At 43.2% G+C, this 18,208-nt stretch overlaps 1 protein-coding gene across 4 annotated transcripts in view; it reads right to left on the reverse strand.

The window, feature by feature from the left end:
• The window catches only part of MYH11 (myosin heavy chain 11), a 125,303-nt gene that overhangs the window by 105,538 nt on the left and 1,557 nt on the right, over positions 1–18,208 (reverse strand). For all 4 annotated transcript variants that reach the window (XM_070460872.1, XM_070460871.1, XM_070460874.1 and 1 more), the window contains exon 2: positions 2,837–3,198. In XM_070460872.1, coding sequence (XP_070316973.1) covers positions 2,837–3,181 — 345 coding nt within the window. In that variant the 5' untranslated portion in view covers positions 3,182–3,198. The remainder of the gene's footprint in view (positions 1–2,836; positions 3,199–18,208) is intronic.

Genomic DNA, 18,208 nt, shown 5'->3' on the forward strand with positions numbered 1-18,208 from the left:
TTAATCTGCTGTCAGAAGACAGTCTGGGTCTTGGGACCTTCATAAGCCCCTCATTTTTCCTGGTTTCTCTTTTGGGCCCAAACATCTGTGTCAGAGGACAGCAGGCGAGATTCCTATTCAAGCCCGTCCTTGACCTCCCTGGATGAAGATGACTTATCTTGGACAGGAGGCCCACAGGAGCCCAGTTCCTCTAGAGCTCCCTGCAGGTTGGTGTCCTTAGCAAAAGCCACTCTGTGCCAACAGCCCCAGGCTGAGAATGCTTCCAGACAAGGTGTGGTTTGGACAAAACAGAGTTTCCCTGCTTAGTTAGGGAGCATCTTAGACTGTCCTTGGAGGGTCTTCAGTACTCTGAGCCACAGCTTGCTCGTCTATAGGACGGGATGAGCATACTTCATTCAGTGGATGTTGTGTTAACTAAATGAGACCAAGAGAAGGTATGTATAGAATTATGAGTTGCTTCCCAGTTCCCCCTTGGCCCTTAAAAACAAGCCCATTGTAACTCTCTCTGAACTATCTATGTGGTTTTGTTGCTAAGTCGTGTCCTACTCTTTGCAACTCCATAGACTGTAGCCCCCAAGGCCCCTTTGTCCATGAGATTTTCCAGGCAAGAATACTGGAGTGGGTTCTCCTTTCCTTCTCCAGGAGATCTTCCTGACCCAGGAATTGAACCCAGGTCTTTTGCATTGCAGGCAGATTCTTTACCAACTGAGTGAAGAATAATTAATTATGGTACATCCATGGGATAGATCACAAAGCCCATAAAGGGGCAGTTGGGGTCGTGAGTGAGCAGTAGGGATGTTCATCACTAACTTGTACATGGAAAGAGAGCAGGTCCCAGCCTGTGTGCACAGACTTTTCAACACATTGTTGTTGTTTAGTTACCAAGTCATGTCTGACTCTTTTGCAACCCCATGGACTGTAACTGTAACCTCCTCTGTCCATGGGATTTCCCAGGCAAGAATACTGGAGTGGGTTGCCTGTTTCCTCCTCCAGGGGATCTTCCTGACCTAGGGGTTGAACCCGCATCTCCTGCATAGGCCGGCGGATTCTTTACCACTGAGCCAGCAGGGAAGTTCCTTTTCAATACATAAACATGCACTATTCTCACAAAGAAACATAAACATCTTATCAGCTGTTATCTCTGGGGGAGGATTGACTCTTGTGTTTGCTGGGCTTTTCTGAATTTTCCATATCTTCTGGAATGAATGTGCCTCACTTTCCTAATTAGGAAAAAAATCTGCAAGACATTTTTAGAGATGACAATGGGGGTTTGTAATTTTCATGTGGCAAAGCATGAAGGGCAAGACCAGCAGGGCCTCAAGACAGAGGTGACTGTTTATGTAAGTTTGCAAAGAATCCAAGAATATCTCTCTGGCAATGACAAAAATGAGCATAACCAATAAAAACAAAACCTAACATGCTGAGTGCCTCCAACGTGCCAGGAAGCATGCCATGTGCTTTCTTTTCAGAGTAACCCACTCCATGTATGCACAGGTGCTCACTCACTCAGTAGTGTCCAACTCTTTGCAACCCCATGGACTGCAGCCCGCCAGGCTCCTCGGTCCGTGGAATTTTCCAGGCAAGAATATTAGGGTGGATTGCCATTTCCTACTCCAAACCCACTCTATGAGGCAGGTACTATTCTTGTATTCAGTTTACAAGGAAGGAAACAAAATGTCAGAGAAATTAAATAACTTGCCCAAAGGACAGATGTACCCTTTCTGAGAGGCAAGACAAAAGGCTGGAGTGGGATGCCCTCTGTCCACCAGTCTGGCTTGATGGGGCTACCATGTCCTTCTATATCCTAGGGAGCTGGTCCAGCCCACAAAGAATCTGTACCCCTGAGTTACACATCATCCAGTCCAGACTGTCCAACAGAGCTTTCTGCAAGGATGGGGATGTTCTCCACCTGTGCTGTCCAATATGGCAACCACTAGCCACGGGTGTCAGGTGGGCACTTCACATGTAGCCAGCACAATGGAAGAAGTGAACTTTAAAATATTGATGCTTAATTAGTTTACATCAGGCCTTCCCAGGTGGCTCAGATGGTAAAGAATCCGCCTGCAATGCAAGAGACCCGGGTTCGATCCCTGGGTCCGGAAGATCCCCTGGAGAAGGGAATGGCTATGCCCTCCAGTATTCTTGCCTGGAGAATTCCATGGACAGAAGAGCCTAGTGAGTGACAAGTCCATGGCGTTGCAAAGAGTCAGACATGACTGAGCAACTAACACTTTCACTTTTCACTTACTTTACATCTAAATTTAGTTAGCCACATGTGGCCGGTGGCTGCCATATTGGACACTGCAGCTCTAGTTCACTCTGACCTGCACGATCAACCCAGAGGAATCCAGGTCCAATCTAGTCATTCCCACTTGTGACAGGGCAGGTCTCCACCAAACCTCGCCAGGATCCTCATGTCTCCTACCTACTTGGCTGTGGGATGGATCAGCCTTCTCAAGGAAGTTGAGTTCTCCTTTATTTCCAAGACGGTGGAAGACCAGGGAACTACTTCACTGAAATCTGTTGAGCATGGACCACGCAATCATGTGACCACATGGGATCTGTGGATCTCATTTACGTGGGGAGAGGGTGATCTCATTTTGCAGATGGGAAAACTGAGGCTTCAACAGGTGAAATAACCTGTTCAACATCACAGAACTAGATAGGGCAGGGTGAATGGGAACCCAGGTCTGAACGATTCCACCCCACCATGCAACCTCCCTCAATGAAAATTTCAGCCTCCCAACCTGCACCCCAAAGACATCTGCAAGCCTCTCCACTCCCTCAGGGGTGCAGGAGACCAGCAAGAAATGATCGGTTTCCCCAAGATACTCACGTATATGAGTCCCGAGAAGTACCTCTCCCGCAGGTTGTGCAGCACAGAGGCTTCGTTGAGACACGTCAGCTCTGCCATGTCCTCCACCTTGGAGAACTTGGGCGGGTTCATCTTCTGGATGTCATCTTTGCCGACTGTGACCTTCTTGCCATTCTCCACCAGCTCCACGATCACCTCATCCCCTTTCTCCTCCTTGATGCTGGCTGCCTCAAAACCCTGCTTCTCCGAAGGGACCCAGACCAGCCTCTTGGCAGCCCAGTCAGCCTGGGCCACTGGGTTGTTGATGAAGTTTTTGTCCACAAAAAGGAACTTCTCATCATCACTGAGCTGGTCCTTCTGCGCCATAGTGCCTGGTTGGTCCCCTGGGGAATAAGGCAACCTGGTCAGAATGAGGCCAGAACCAGACTGGCCTAAAGACAGATAAAACCTTCACCTCACCATGTCTGGGGATGCAATCTGCAGAAATATCTCGCAAGGCACAAAGGTGTTCACAGCAGGATGGTTTATGTTGTCAAAAAATGGAAATGACCCAAAGGCTCTTCAGAAAAGGATCTGCACTACTACATATTGTCCATCAACATGGCATGAATATGTAAACCATGATATTCTCATTAAATAAAATGCTATCCAGGAGTTAAGATGTGAGAAGTATGTCTAGATGTGTTGACATAGGAACAAATTCAAGTCTTATAGTTAACTGTAAAAATAAAAGGGGGTGGTCCTCAAATGTTTAAACATAGGTTTATCACATTATCTAACAACCCCATTCTAAGGTATATACCCAAGAGAAATGAAAACATACTTCCACACAAAAACTCAGGTGAGTGCTCATAGAAGCATTTCTCCTAATGGCTAAAAAACAGAAGAAAAACCCAAATGTCCATCAACAGATGAATGGATAAATAAAATGTGGCCTATACATTTAATGGAATATTACTCAGCCATGAACAGGAGTGGAGTACTGAGATACACTGAGTGTTAATGAATCTTGAAAACATCATGCTAAGTGAAAGTATCTAGTCACAGAGGACCATGTATTATATGATTCCACTTATATAAAAACGTCCAGAATAGGCAAATCCACAGAGATAAAAAGGGTGACAGTAGAGGGATCAAACTGCAAACGTCCACTGAATCAGAAAAAGCAAGAGAGTTCCAGAAAAACGTCTACCTCTGCTTTATTGATTACGCCAAAGCCTTTGACTGTGTGGATCACAACAAACTGTGGAAAATTCTTCAAGAGATGAGAATACCAGACCACCTTACCTGCCTCCTGAGAAATCTGTATGCAGGTCAAGAAGCAACACTTAGAACCAGACATGGAACAACATACTAGTTCCAAATTGGGAAAAGAGTACAACAAGGTTGTATATTGTCACCCTGCTTATTTAACTTATACGCAGAGTACATCATGAGAAATGCCAGGCTGGGTGAAGCATAAGCTGGAAACAAGATTTCTGGGAGAAATATCAATAACCTCAAATACGCAGATGACACCACCCTTATGGCAGAAAGCGAAGAGAAACCCAAAAGCCTCTTGATGAAAGTGAAAGAGGAGAGTGAAAAAGTTGGCTTAAAGCTCAACATTCAAAATACTAAGATCATGATATCCGGTCCCATCACTTCATGGCAAATAGATGGGGAAACAATGGAAACAGTGAGAGACTATTTTTCTGGGGCTCCAAAATCACTGCAGATAATGACTGCAGCCGTGAAATTAAGACGCTTGCTCCTTGGAAGATAAGCTATGACCAACATAGACAGCATATTAAAAAGCAGAGCCATTACTTTGCCAACAAAGGCCCATCTAATCAAAGCTATGGTTTTTCCAGTAGTCATATATGGATGAGAGCGTTGGACTATAAAGAAAGCTGAGCGCTGAAGAATTGATCCTTTTGAAGTGTGGTCTTGGAGAAGACTCTTGAGTCCCTTGGACTTCAAGGAGATCCAACCAGTCCATCCTAAAGGAAATCAGTCCTGAATATTCATTGGAAGGACTGAAGCTGAATCTGAAACTCCAATACTTTGGCCACCTGATGTGAAGAACTGACTCATTGGAAAAGACAATGATGCTGGGAAACATTGAAGGCAGGAGGAGAAGGGGATGACAGAGGATGAGATGGTTGGATGGCATCACTGACTTGATGGACATGAGTTTGAGCAAGCTCTGGGAGGTGGTGAAGGACAGGAAAGCCTGGTGTGCTGCAGTCCATCGGGTTGCAAAGAGGTGGACGTGACTAAGCGACTGAACTGAACTGAACTGAAGTAGAGGGGAGTGGCGTTTCTTTTTAGGGTAATGAAAATGTTCTAGAATGTACTGTAGTGATGGATACATAATTCTGTGAATATGCTGAAAGCCACTCAATTGCACAATTTAAGTGTGTTGATTGCATGGTATTTAAACTGGATCTGAATAGAACTGCTTAAAAATGAAATATAGGGAATATTGTAAAGCACTAGTATAATAACCCATTTTTATTTTAAAATATTTAAAATTCATATAGGCAAAATAACTGGAGAAATATGTACTTATCAAGTACAGTTTTGAAGGGATTTTTACTTTTCAAGAGTTTTTTCTTAATTTTTTGTAGTAAAATATACATAAGATTTACTATCTTACACATTTTCATTTCAGTGACATTAAGCACATCAATATTGTCATGCAATTATCACTACCATCCAACACCAGAACTATTTTCATCTTGTAAAACTGAGACACCACACCCATTAAACACTAATTCCTCATTACCTCCTCCCTTCAGCACTGGCAAGCACTATTCTACTTTATGTTTCTATGAATTTCATTACTCTCAGGACCTCATGTCAGTGAAATAATCAGTATTTATCCTTTTGTCACCAGCTTATTTCACTTAGTATAATGTCTTCAAAGTTCATCCATGTTGGAGCATGAATCAGAATTTCACTCCTTTTTTAAGGCTTAATAATATTTCATTGTATGGACATATGACATTTTGTTTATCCATTCATCTGTTGATGGACACTTGAGTTGCTACCACATTTTCTCTATTGTGAATAAGGCTTCTTTGAACATGGGTACACTTTCTATTATGCATTTTTGCCATGAAAGAAAGTGAAAGTGAAAGTTGCTCAGTCATGTCCAACTCTTTGAGACCACATGGAATTCTCCAGGCCGGAATACTGGAGAGGGTAGCTATTCCCTTCTCCAAGGGATCTTCCCAACCCAGCGACTGAACCCAGGTCTCCTGCATTGCACGTGGATTCTTTACCAGCTGATCTACATGGGAAGCCAATATAGTTTTATATAACTTTTATTAAATTTATGATTAACAAAAATAGATGCTTTACAAAAGCCTTCAAATAATCAATTCACATAAGAAAAAGATGTTCAGCCTCAGGAGTAAATGGAGAACTACAAGGTGAAGCGATGAGATGTTGCTTTTCACTCACTACTTGGCTAAGATGAAAACCACTGATTAATGCCTGTGCTGTCAGAAGAGTAGGGGCTGGGGCTCTGCATACATCGACCTTATGGATGGAAAAGTCCTACAAATTCACACGCATCCCTTGACCTGCAATTCCATTTCTAGCAATTTAGCTTACAGAAACAGACACATGTTAACAGATGTATAAAAATGTGCACTGCAGTGCAATTTGGCACAGCAAAAGCTACAAGCAATCCAAATAGTTTTCAGGAAGTGCCTTGTTAAATTACAGATCATCTGGGCAACAGAATGCTATAAGCCCACCAGAAATTCAAGATCTTTTATATACGCCACACAAAGCTTTGCCCTTTCAAGCCCCCAACCCCCCGTGCTGTTGGTGGGAATATAAGTTTGTGCAGCCAATGTGGAAAATAGTATGGAGGTTCCTCAGAAAACTAAAAATAGAAATACCAGCAATCATTACCAGAATGATCCAGCAATCCCATTCCTGGGAATATGCCTGGACAAAACTACAATTCATACAGATACATGCATCCCTATGTTCATAGCAGCACAGTTCACAACAGCTAAAACACGGAAACAACCTAAATGTTCATCAACAGATGAACGGATAGAGAAGATGTAGTGCGTATATACAAGGGAATACTACTGAGCCATAAAAAAGGATGAAACATTGCCATCTGCAACAACATGGATGCAACTAGAGATTATCATACTAAGTGAGATAAGTCAGAAAGAGAAAGACAAATACCATATGATATCACTTATATGTGGAACCTAAAATATAGCACAGAGGAACCTATCTATAAAATAGAAACAGACTTATAGACAAAGAGAATAGACTTGCGGTTGCCAAGGGGGCATGGGGAGGAAGAGGGATGGACTGGGAGTTTGGGATTGGTAGATGCAAATTATTACACTCAGAATGGATAAACAACAAGGTCCTAATGTATAGCACTGGGAACTATATTCAATATCCTATGATGAAACATAATGGAACAGAAGATAAAAAAAAAAGAATGTTAAAAGAAATAATGAAAGTGATAATTCAGAGACTTCATGCTGTTTACAGATTTGCCCATAAGTTTTGAACATTAAAAGACTCTAATTAAAATGCAAATTATAGACTTGTAAAATAAAAAATAAGGATTTTTTCCTTTCATCTTAACCTATTTGTCATTTACATGTCATTTACATTTACATTCTCTCATTGTAAATGCACAATTCAGTGATTTTTAGTAAATTTACAGAGTTGTGCATCTATCATGATGCTAAATTCTGGAACGTTCCCATCATCCCAAAAAGGGCTTCCTCATGCTAGTCTGCAGTCAGTCCCTGTTCCTACTCCCAACTCCCTGGCAATCACTAATCTACTATCTGTCTCTATAGATTTGCCTTTTCTGGACATTGCAATAGATGGAATTGTACAATAGGTGACTTTCGACCATGGAAAGACAATATGAAAAAAACCAATATGAATGACTGGAATACTCAGCAATAAAAAGGAACAAATTATACAATAAAATAGATGAATTGCAAAAGCAAGCTTAATGAAGAAGTAGAACCCAAATTCTACACACTCTATTATTCCACCAATATGGAGATCTAGAAAAGGCAAAACTGTGACAACAGAAAACAGATCAGTGGTTGTTACAGGCTGGGGAGGGAACTGACTCACCAAGAGGCACAAAGAAACTTCTGGGGCAATGAAAACATTCTATATCCTGATTATGGTGATGATTATATGACTAAATACATTGTCAAAATTCATTGAGCTGTGCACTTAAAAATCAGTGAATTTTTTAAAAATTTAGAGAACTACTATATGTAGTTTATACCTCAATAAAGCTGAATAAAATAGTTAAAAAAGAATGTCTTATCATTTTATATATCCATGTATACATTTTTTAAAGTCTAGAAAACTACACGTAAAAATGTTAAACTGGGGTTCTATTTGGTCAAATATGGGACAGTCTGAACATCAGTAAGGTAAATACAAGAGTTGAAAGATGAGTATGTTTAAATCCATAAGTTCATCATGGTTAAATAAAAACAAGTCACAGATCATTCTTGTAAGCTGCTGGGGAATCAACCCATTGTTTTGAAAACTGGTAAAGAAAGAGGGGGAAACTAACTAAAACATTGATTCTGCTTCTCTACAAATTCTTCCTCAAGGTCACTAAATAGTTGACAAGAAGTCTGTCTTTATCTAAAACATCAAGTCATTAAATGTCAGATTCTCCATTCTATTGTCTAGATACGTCTAGGAGACCAGCTGCTGAGGCAACACTCTTTTCAGACCTTCCAGTGGCCCAGCCCAAGCCCTCTGACCATACCTGCAAGAGCTGTCCTGCCCTCGGAACACTGGTTTGGGCGCAGGTACTCCAACCCGACCCACCCCTCCTCCCCCACCCCCTGGTGGTTCCAAAGAACTAAGGTGCAGGCTGAGTGAGGATGTATAGTCACAAGGACATACTGCGTGGTTGATGCCCCTGCTTCAGCAGAAAACAATTCATAGCTCCTTTGCGCTATGAATCCCCTCTGGAGGCACATAACCTCTGATCAGTTTTGTTTTTGCAGCGGTAAGGTTGCTGAGTAGGGGTAGGTGGTGTCGGCCCGATCCACCCATTGTAAAGTTCTCCATCTGCTATTCAGGCTTCCCCGGTGGCTCTGGTAGTAAAGAACCCACCTGTCAATACAGGAGACGAAAGAGATAATTTGCATGCTTGGACTCCAAATCCCACGGAGGTGAACTAACTTCCACATCCCACCAGTGGGCCCCTGGAGCTGGGCCATCAACTCCTAAAATGCAGACTTTCCAAGGCAAAAATCAGAGGGGCAGGTACTCCTGCTTTCCTCTTCCAGGGTGAAAATAGCAATAATAAAAACCGGGAGCTAATTTGTTCAGAAAGGTTAGTTATTTCTCCTTGGCGACCTGATCTAGTAGCTCATTAAAAAATAAAATTAGAAATGAGTGAATCATTCCCTAAATCTGAAAAAATCACTCCAATTATCCCCAAAAGTGAACTAAAAAACTGTAGAAAATGTACACTGTTCCAGGTTTAATGGTCACATTTCCTGCACTTTAAATTCTTTTGGGAGGCGGTGACTCCGGGCATGTGGGATCCAGATTCCCCAAATAGGGATTGAACCCAAGCCCCCCTGCAGTGGAAACAATGGAGTCTTCATCACTGAACCCCCAGGAAAGTTGCTCTTAATTTTTAAATTGCTATTGAATTTCTCCTGGGACATAGTAAGTCCAAGAGCATCCTCCCTTCATCTCCCTTTCACTGCTTTAAAAAAAAATACTACCATCTACTTAGAAGAATTCCTGCTATATAAATGTAGAAGAAATGATGAAACTAGAACATAGCAATTCTGGAACTTTGAATAAAATAATGGGTCTTGGCAATGACTATAAAAGTTGCTAAAACATCAGACCAGTGGTTTCAAACTTCCTTGTGCATCAGCTTCATCTGGGAGGTTGTAGAATCACAGATACCTGGGCCCACCCCAGAGCTTCTGAGCCAGTAGGTCTGGGGTGAACCTGGGGACCTGCATTTCTAACAGGCTCCCGGGTGATGCTGAGGATACTGGTCCACAGTCCCAGACCCACCCCATTATATCAGATGACAAGCAAATGTGCTATGTGCTCAGTGACTGACTCTTTGCAATCCCATGAACTGTAGCCTGTCAGGCTCTTCTGTCCATGGGGTTTTCCAGACAAGACTACCGGAGTGGGTTGACATTTCCTCCTCCAAGGGATCTTCCTGACAAAGGGATCAAACCTGTGTCTCTTACGTCTCCTGCAATGACAGGTGGGTTCTTTACCACCAGCACCACCTGGGAAGCTTGAATAGCAGATGGAGAACTTAACAATGGATGGATCGGGCCGACACCACTTACACCTACTCAGCAATCTTAACACTGCAAAAACAAAGCCGATCAGAGGTTATGTGCCTCCAGAGGGGATGCCTGGGGAAGTGGCACCACTACCAGTGAAACATTCTTACAGAAAAAAGGGGGTGAGGTGGGGACAGACACTGACGAAGCCTCTGGATCTAACATCTATTTAAGGGAAATGCAGGGCACAGGGAACATGCCAACCAAGGTCACGGGCATGTGACAAAGTCCACAAGGTAAGCGTAGGATGAATGACTCAGTTTCTTTAACAGGTAAACCATTTTAAAAAGGGGGAACCTATAGATTAGAAGAGGCTTTGGGGGGACTTCCCTGGGTGGTCCATTCTCCCGACACAGGGTGCCTGGGTTCGATACCTGGTCAGGGAACCGGATCCCATATGCTGCAACTAACACCCAGAGAAGCCGAATAAATCAATAGATGTCTATTGAACAAAGATGCATAATATTTTTTTAAAAACTCTGTTCCAAAGAAGAAAAATAAAAAAATAAAAACTCTGTTCCTCAAAACGGTACCCAATTAAGTAAACTACAACTCTACATCATGATAAGAACAAATCACACAAACACTTGCATGAAAAAAAGGCAGACACAAGAAGGACATACTATGTGATTCTGTTTACAGGAAGAACTCAGAGATGCTTTGGGCTCAGTTCCAGACCATTGCAATAAAGTAACTATCACAATAAAGCAAGTTACATGGATACTTTGGTTTCCCAGTGTATAAAAAGGTCGCATTTACATTATGCTGTTGTCTATTAAGTGTGCAATAGCATTATGTCTAATGTCTAATTATGTCTAATGTCTACCTTAATGAAAAATACATGATGTTAAAAAATTCTTACTTTCATCTGAGCTTTAAGTGAGTCACAGTAGCAATGACAAAGATCACTGATCACAGATCACATAACAAATACTACAATGAAATCACCTTAAATATACAAGAATTACCAAAATGTGTCACAGAGACATGAAGTAAGCAAATGGTATTGGAAAAATGGCACCAACAATTTGCTGAACATAGATTTGCCATAAGCCTTTAATTTGTAGGGAAAAAAAAAATCCCACAGTATCTGTGAAGCACAATAAAATGAGGTGTGCCTGTATGTGAGATTCAAAACCAGGCAAATCTAATCTGTGGTGCTAGACATCAGAGGTAACGGGAAGGGTAGGACATGATGGAGGTCATGGAGCTGATAACTTTGTTTCTTAATCTGAGTACCAGTTACCTGGGTGGAAATTCATCCAGCTGCATACCTTTAAAGATGGGTACTGTTCTGATATAAAATACAGTTCAATGAAAATTTTTTCTTTTTACCTTTAATTATGGTAAAATCCACATAATAAAATTTACCATCTTTACCACTTAATTGTGCAGTTGAGTAGTATAAGTACAATCAAGAGAAGTTTTTGAACAGTAGCCAATTATACCCAAGAAGACCGGGAGATGTGTTTTATTTGTCTCGAGAAGCATGACAACTAAGTGGGCTCTTCCTAATTTCTATGTTGGTGAGTTGCCTTAAAAATCAGAAAAAAAAAAAAAAAGGAAAGAAAGAAAAGCAAAAACACAGCAGAAAAACAAAAGGACACAGAAATTTCCACTTCCAGGAGCCCTGTCTAATCTAGGACTCAAAATTACAAACAGATCAAGTGCAAAGATACAGTTTTCGTCCAAAAAAAGGAGAGAGAGGCTGGGCTGCTTCCCATGTCGCTGAGGTCTCTGACAGCCACAATGTGTGAAATCCGCTTTGGTCAGAAGAAAGAAAAGGAAAGAGGGGCTTGGCTTCACTCTAGAACGGCGTTTCCCGGAGTGTGTTCCTTGGAACTCAAATCCCTCGAAATATTAATACTTGGGGTGGGGGTGGTGCAGGATTCAGGGAAGTTGAGACACTATCCATTTGAGAAGTGCTACCCATTGAATTTGAGTAAACTCCGGAAGTTGGTGATGGACAGGGAGGCCTGGCGTGCTGCGATTCATGGGGTCGCGAAGAGTCGGATATGACTGAGCAACTGAACTGAACTGAACCCATTTCCCTCCATCATCTAGAGGGAGAGCTTGCATCAGGACATCCAAGGTCTTGACATCTGAAAGCTATTTCAGTCCTTTGACCACACATCTTTGAAAACATGAACATTATAGACCCCAAACACCAATTAAATCCCACGGATTTGCCCTTGAGAAAATGTGGTGAGTCTAGCAATTAATATTACTAATATTAGTAATCATAGCTGCTGCTCTGTCTTTTTTTTTTTTTGGCCATATCATGCGACATGGAGGACCTTAGTTCCCTGAGCAGGGATTGAACTGTGCCCCCTGCCCTGGGAACAGAGTCTTAACTACTGGGGAAGTCCCACAGCTGCTCTAATTGACTGTCAGCTATTATCTCGTTTAAACCCCTCAAAAATGCTACGCAACGCACCATTATGCTGAGGCACAGAGTTCAGTAATTTGACCATCATGGCACAGCTAGATATGGTAGAATCTGAATTAAAAATATGTTTTCCAAGTAATCTTTCCTGTTCTGTCTGCCCTCTTTGAAATAGAGAAAGAACTTGAGGACTGAAAAAAAAACAGGCACACACATGGGACACACCCTGGATCTGTCTTTGGCAACTTGAAGGCTGCAGGTAACTTGATTTTATTGCTATAAGGACTTGCCTCAGCGTGCATGCAACCAGAACCTTAAGCCTTCAAAATTTGCGGTAGTGGACAAGCAGGCCAAAAGTGTCAGGTCAGGCATTAGGTGAGGACAGGGGGAAACGAAAAGCAGCTTGCCAGACTGCAGCAGTGGCCAGAGGGCACACTGCAGTGATAGGATTCGCCATAAACTAAATGCAGAGAAACTGCGGTCTGCAACTCCCTGCTGAGGTCCTTAATTCAGAGCAGGATCTCTCCAAATGGCAGCACTATTGACATTTGGGGCTGGATAATTCTTTGCCGGTGGGATGGATGGTGGGCGGAAGTGTGGGGGAGGGCTGGGCAGGCGGAGCCTGCAGGGAGGGGGGCCTCCCGTGTGCCTTGTGAGGCTGTTAGCAGCATCTCTGGTCTCGACCCAAACGATGCTGGTAGCACACCCTCCCCGCTGAGACGTGACAACCAAAAATGTCTGCAGGGATCGCTAGATGGCCCTTAGGGGGAGGACTGTCCCAACCAACCTGGAATGCCAGCTATAGACGGTCACACATGTGGAGAGTGAGGACAGGAGAGCAGACAAGAGAAGCCCAGACAGCCAGACCTCAAAGGAGATGCCCACCCTCCTGGTTTCTTCCTCTCAACCTTCCCCCCAACCAATCCCCCCCACCTCCCATTCTGTACTGTCGAATGTCCTGCATCAGCTCTGACAGCTGAGAAGACACGTTCAGGCTCATTACCCTGGACTGATGGATATTACGTCTAGTTCGTGATCAAAGGCTGCTATCCAGCCTTTTGATGAAAGCAAAGGACTGTTCACTGTTGGCGTCAGCAACGTCCGACACAGCCAAATGTGTCAGCTCTGTGCACATCCTGGCTTCCTCAACAACACCCAGCTTCCTTCTTTGAGCTCTTCATTAGCCTCTGTAAGACCACAGGTTTACACATCCCAGCTCTGTGCTGAACTCACTGGGTGGCTCTGGGCAAGTCACTCTCTCTCTCTAGGTCTTGTGTTTTTCACTTGGGGAAAGCAATATGAAGGGCTCTAACATTTTGTGGTATCTGTGATTTCAGATCAAAAAGCTTGGAGTTGGACCAACTGAGAATGTTTAGCTATTTCAGCTTGTTTTAGCACCGGTTTTATCTTCCCCAGAGGAACTCAGGGGTAAAAGATCTTGCCCCTTCTGCTTCTGTATTATTGAAAAATGAATAAAATTCCCCAGAGTAAACAGTAACAGGATTTGCACGTCATCAGCCCTAGTTAACAGTATTTTACTGCCAAGATTTTGGACCAGAGACACCAACTCAAATGTCGCCGGGGTCAGGTGAGCCATGCAGAGTGACCCAGGCTGGAGGTGGCGGGACAGAGCTCTCTGGTCTGTCCAGAGGAGACATGGCAGCTTCCCAGCTCCTGCTGGGCTGTCTGAGTGAGGATGTGGGCCCTGCACTACCAGATATCCAACAGACTTGGAAGTCTGCATTTAGGTATGAAATGAAAGTGAAGTCGCTTAGTTGGGTCTGACTCTTCTGCGACCCCATGGACTGTAGCCCGCCAGGTTCCTCTGTCCCTGGGATGCTCCAGGCAAGAATACTGGAATAGGTAGCCATTCCCTTCTCCAGGGGATCTTCCCGACTCAGGGATCAAACACAGGTCTCCTGCACTGCAGGTGGATCTTTTACTGTCTGAGCCATCATATCCATCCCTAAAGGAAATCAGTGCATGTTTCAAATGCCATGCAGGCAAAATGAAAACTTTTGGGCCTGATCTAGAACACAGACCACCAGCTGACAGGACCTCTGCAGAGAAGAAACTAGGTCAAGAGCTGGTCCAGGTGAGGGAGGAGTCAGTGTGCAGAGGGAAGCAGGGGGAGGGGCTGGGCCCCCAGATGCCCCAGATCTCCAGGCAACTGTCACCATGGGCAACCGGGACTCTTATTTATAACAGGCACTATTATCACTGTGCTATGTGTGCTAAGTTGCTCAGCTGTGTCTGACTCTTTGCAGACCTATGGACCATAGCCACCAGGCTCCTCTGTCCATGTGATTCTCCAGGCAAGAATACTGGAGTGGGTTGCCATGCCCTCTTCCAGGGATTCTTCCCGACCCAGGGATCAAACCGGCATCTCTTACATCTCCTGCATTGGCAGGTGGGTTCTTTACCACTAGCGCCACCTGGGAAGCCTCTATTCCCCTTTCTATTCATGGGACATCGAGCTAGACTATTTATTTTATATATACCATCTTGCTATGTTTTCTAAGTGTTTGATGAGGTAGGCATTATTGATTATTCCTATAAGGCTATGGAGGTCCCAGAAAGTAAAGGCTTTTGCTTGTAAAATTTGGAGCCAAGAATTGAACCCAGATCTGACACCTGATCCAAGCAGAAAGTCTCATCCTTGCTTGGCTTCCTTGCATAGGCTTGTCCTTATGTGGCTTCGCCACAGCTGCACCCCTTTTTGACATCTGCCTACCTCATTTGAACACTGTTTTTAAAGTACCTCCAGAAGGAAGTTCTTACAATTATCAATGCTAATTAATTTTTCCTCCCTACCAAGAGAACTTGGTCAGCAAGAGGCCTGGTGGCTCCCACGGAGGATGCTTTGAGGATAGAGAGAACTGGCCATTTCTGGTCCTAAAAGCCCCATTGTGTCTTGTCTCTTGCAACTCTGGCTTAGCACAGCTTAAAATACATGTAGTCTTCTATGTGTCCATTAGAAATTTAAGTCGACAGTGTCTTTAGAGGACTGTTTAGCAATATCTATCCATTTTAAATGTGCGTGCTAACTTAGCAAATTGCATTGCTGGGAATTTATCCTGCAGATAAACTCATATAATTAGATATAGATAGATACACAAAGATGTCCCTGAAGCCCTGTTTATATGTGGAGTGAAGCTGGTAAATTTCAATAAGAGGCTGTTGTAGTAAGAGGCTATTTTGTTATTCAGTCACTAAGTCATGTCCAACTTTTTGCAACCCCATATACTGCAGCACGCCAGGTTTCCCTGTCCTTCACTATCTCCTGGAGTTTGCTCAAATTCATGTCCCTCGAGTCAGTCATGCTATCTAACCATCTCATCCTCTTTTGCCCCTTTCTCCTTTTACCTTCAATCTTTCCCCGCATCAAAGTCTTTTCCTGACTCCTTGATTAGATGCTATACTTCCATATAATAGAATATTACGCAGGTGAGTTAAAAACACCACAATATGCTGATATAGAAAGTTTAAAATATGCCATAAAGTGAAAAACCAGCTAATTTACAAAGCCAACAATATTTGTGTAAAAAAGGAAGATTTGACGTAGAAAAGTTTTGGAAAGATGCTCAAGAATACATTAACAATGGTTATATCTAAAGATGGGGAAGAGTGGAGAGGCTGGGAAGGACAAAGAAGGTCAGGAATTCTACCTGGAGAGGCATTCTACCTGGAGACCAGGTAAGGGTTATAACCACCCCCAGTGGTCTCAGACTCTGAGGGATACAGAACCCTTCCGAGATTCTGTATCATTTGCTGCCTGCTTCACCAGCGGAGGGGAAGTTCAAGCCTGTACGGGTGAACAAGAGGCAAGCCTACGGCCCTTTCTTAGGGACTTTGATGAGGACCATTCCCCTTTCACCTCCGAATCACTGATGTGGTTCAGAGACACCTGACTTTCTCCGCAGGAACAGCAGGCAATGCTAGCTTCTTCCTTTAACATCTGGCCCCTCACAAAATTTCCTTCAAAGTCAACTATCCTCCAACAAAGCAAAACAAAAAGTTCCTTCAAATTCCTACGTAGCCTTTTGCAGACTCAACCTTTCTCCCACAGCGTGGCCATGGTTAAATGCGTTTAATGGTCAGGGTGAAGGGAAAAGACCCCAGGGATCAAAGGAGTCACCTTGGAAGCCAGACAGCCTCCTCCCACTCACACGTGAGCTCTTCCGGGACACCACAGAGATCCTACACAAATCACAAAATACCTGGGCCGATATACCTGGTCATGTTCCTGACACAGGTGAGGAAATGCATATATATTAGTGCAGAAGATTCTAATCACTACCTTTGCCCAAATAGGATCTGAGTTTATGAAAAGAGATGGCAAGACAAGAAATTTAAGGGCAAGTCTCTCTTTTATGGAAAGACTATACCATAGGTTTCCTGGTTCTGCCAAAATTCTGCAACATTCTGGGCAACACTGAGCAAAATCTTTAAGGTCTCTGATCACATATAAATAACCATCCATGGAAGTTCACCAGGGGTCAAGCACTATGCTAAATCTTTCATATGCATGATCCTCTTGAATCCTCCCAGCAGGGCAATTCCATACACACTGAAGTCTTGAAATAGCTAGTTTTGTAAAATCTTGTCTTCCTCATTGGCTAGTCAAGCTATCTTGAGCAAGTTATTCAGTCTCCACATTTGTGAAACAGGACTAATAATAACAGCATCCACTCCAAAGAGTTGTTGTGAAGACTTAGTGACAAGATGCCTGTAATGGATTCGGCATGGTGTCCCAGCAAAAGCACTCAACAGATGTTAGATAGTCTCATTAGCCCCATTTTACAGATGGGAAAACTGAGGTTTGGGAAGGACAACATGGATGATTTCTACATTTGCTTGTGATGTTCTTGGATTCTGGTGAATTTAACATTGGATGTGGTTTGCCAGAAAAATCTAATGTGTATCTGAGTTTAGAGTTACATGGTTGTGCCTACAGCATAAAATTCACCTGTTTGGATTCAATATGCTGAGGAAAGGAGAAGACCACTTCCCCACCCCAAAAATAAAACTTCAAAACAAAGAGAGCAGGAGATGTTAATCCCCCTTTTCTCCCAAATGTCTTCCTCTCCAGACTCCCCAACTTGTTCCCAAATGGGAAGGACAAGGGCAGAGAAATCCCCAGACGCAGGACCAGCAAAGCTGCAATACAGGGCTAATTTGCGAGGGGGCTGGGGATGGCCTCGTGGAAAACGCTACCATAAATGGGCATGTTTGCCTCAATCTCAGACCTCGCACAGAAAAGTAACGATAACAAATCCATAACAAATACCTTGTACGGAATAACATGTCTATTTCAGACATGATAATAAAACACACAGTGTTTACCAACCCTAGAAGCTTCTCGAGGAAGGCCCAGCTAGTTCACCTTTTGGACTCTGGGGATGGCAGCCCATCTAATCTAGTCAACTAGATGACCATACCACCAGGGGACAAACAGTGCATTTTATTTTAAATTTGCAAAAGGTCAGTTTATAGTTTCTTCAAAGAGATGATAAACACTTGCCTTACTGGTCGCATCTGGTCCCATCAGAAACCTGATTCCAACAAAGTTTTTGTTCATGGTAAAGAAAAAAGTTGGTGGGGTCAGGGGTATAGAATTGGCAGGAATGGGATCCACCACTTGTAAGCTGTGTGACA

The sequence above is a fragment of the Odocoileus virginianus genome, chromosome 33 (genome assembly GCF_023699985.2).
Source record: "Odocoileus virginianus isolate 20LAN1187 ecotype Illinois chromosome 33, Ovbor_1.2, whole genome shotgun sequence".
In the NCBI taxonomy this organism is placed as follows: Eukaryota; Metazoa; Chordata; class Mammalia; order Artiodactyla; family Cervidae; genus Odocoileus; species Odocoileus virginianus.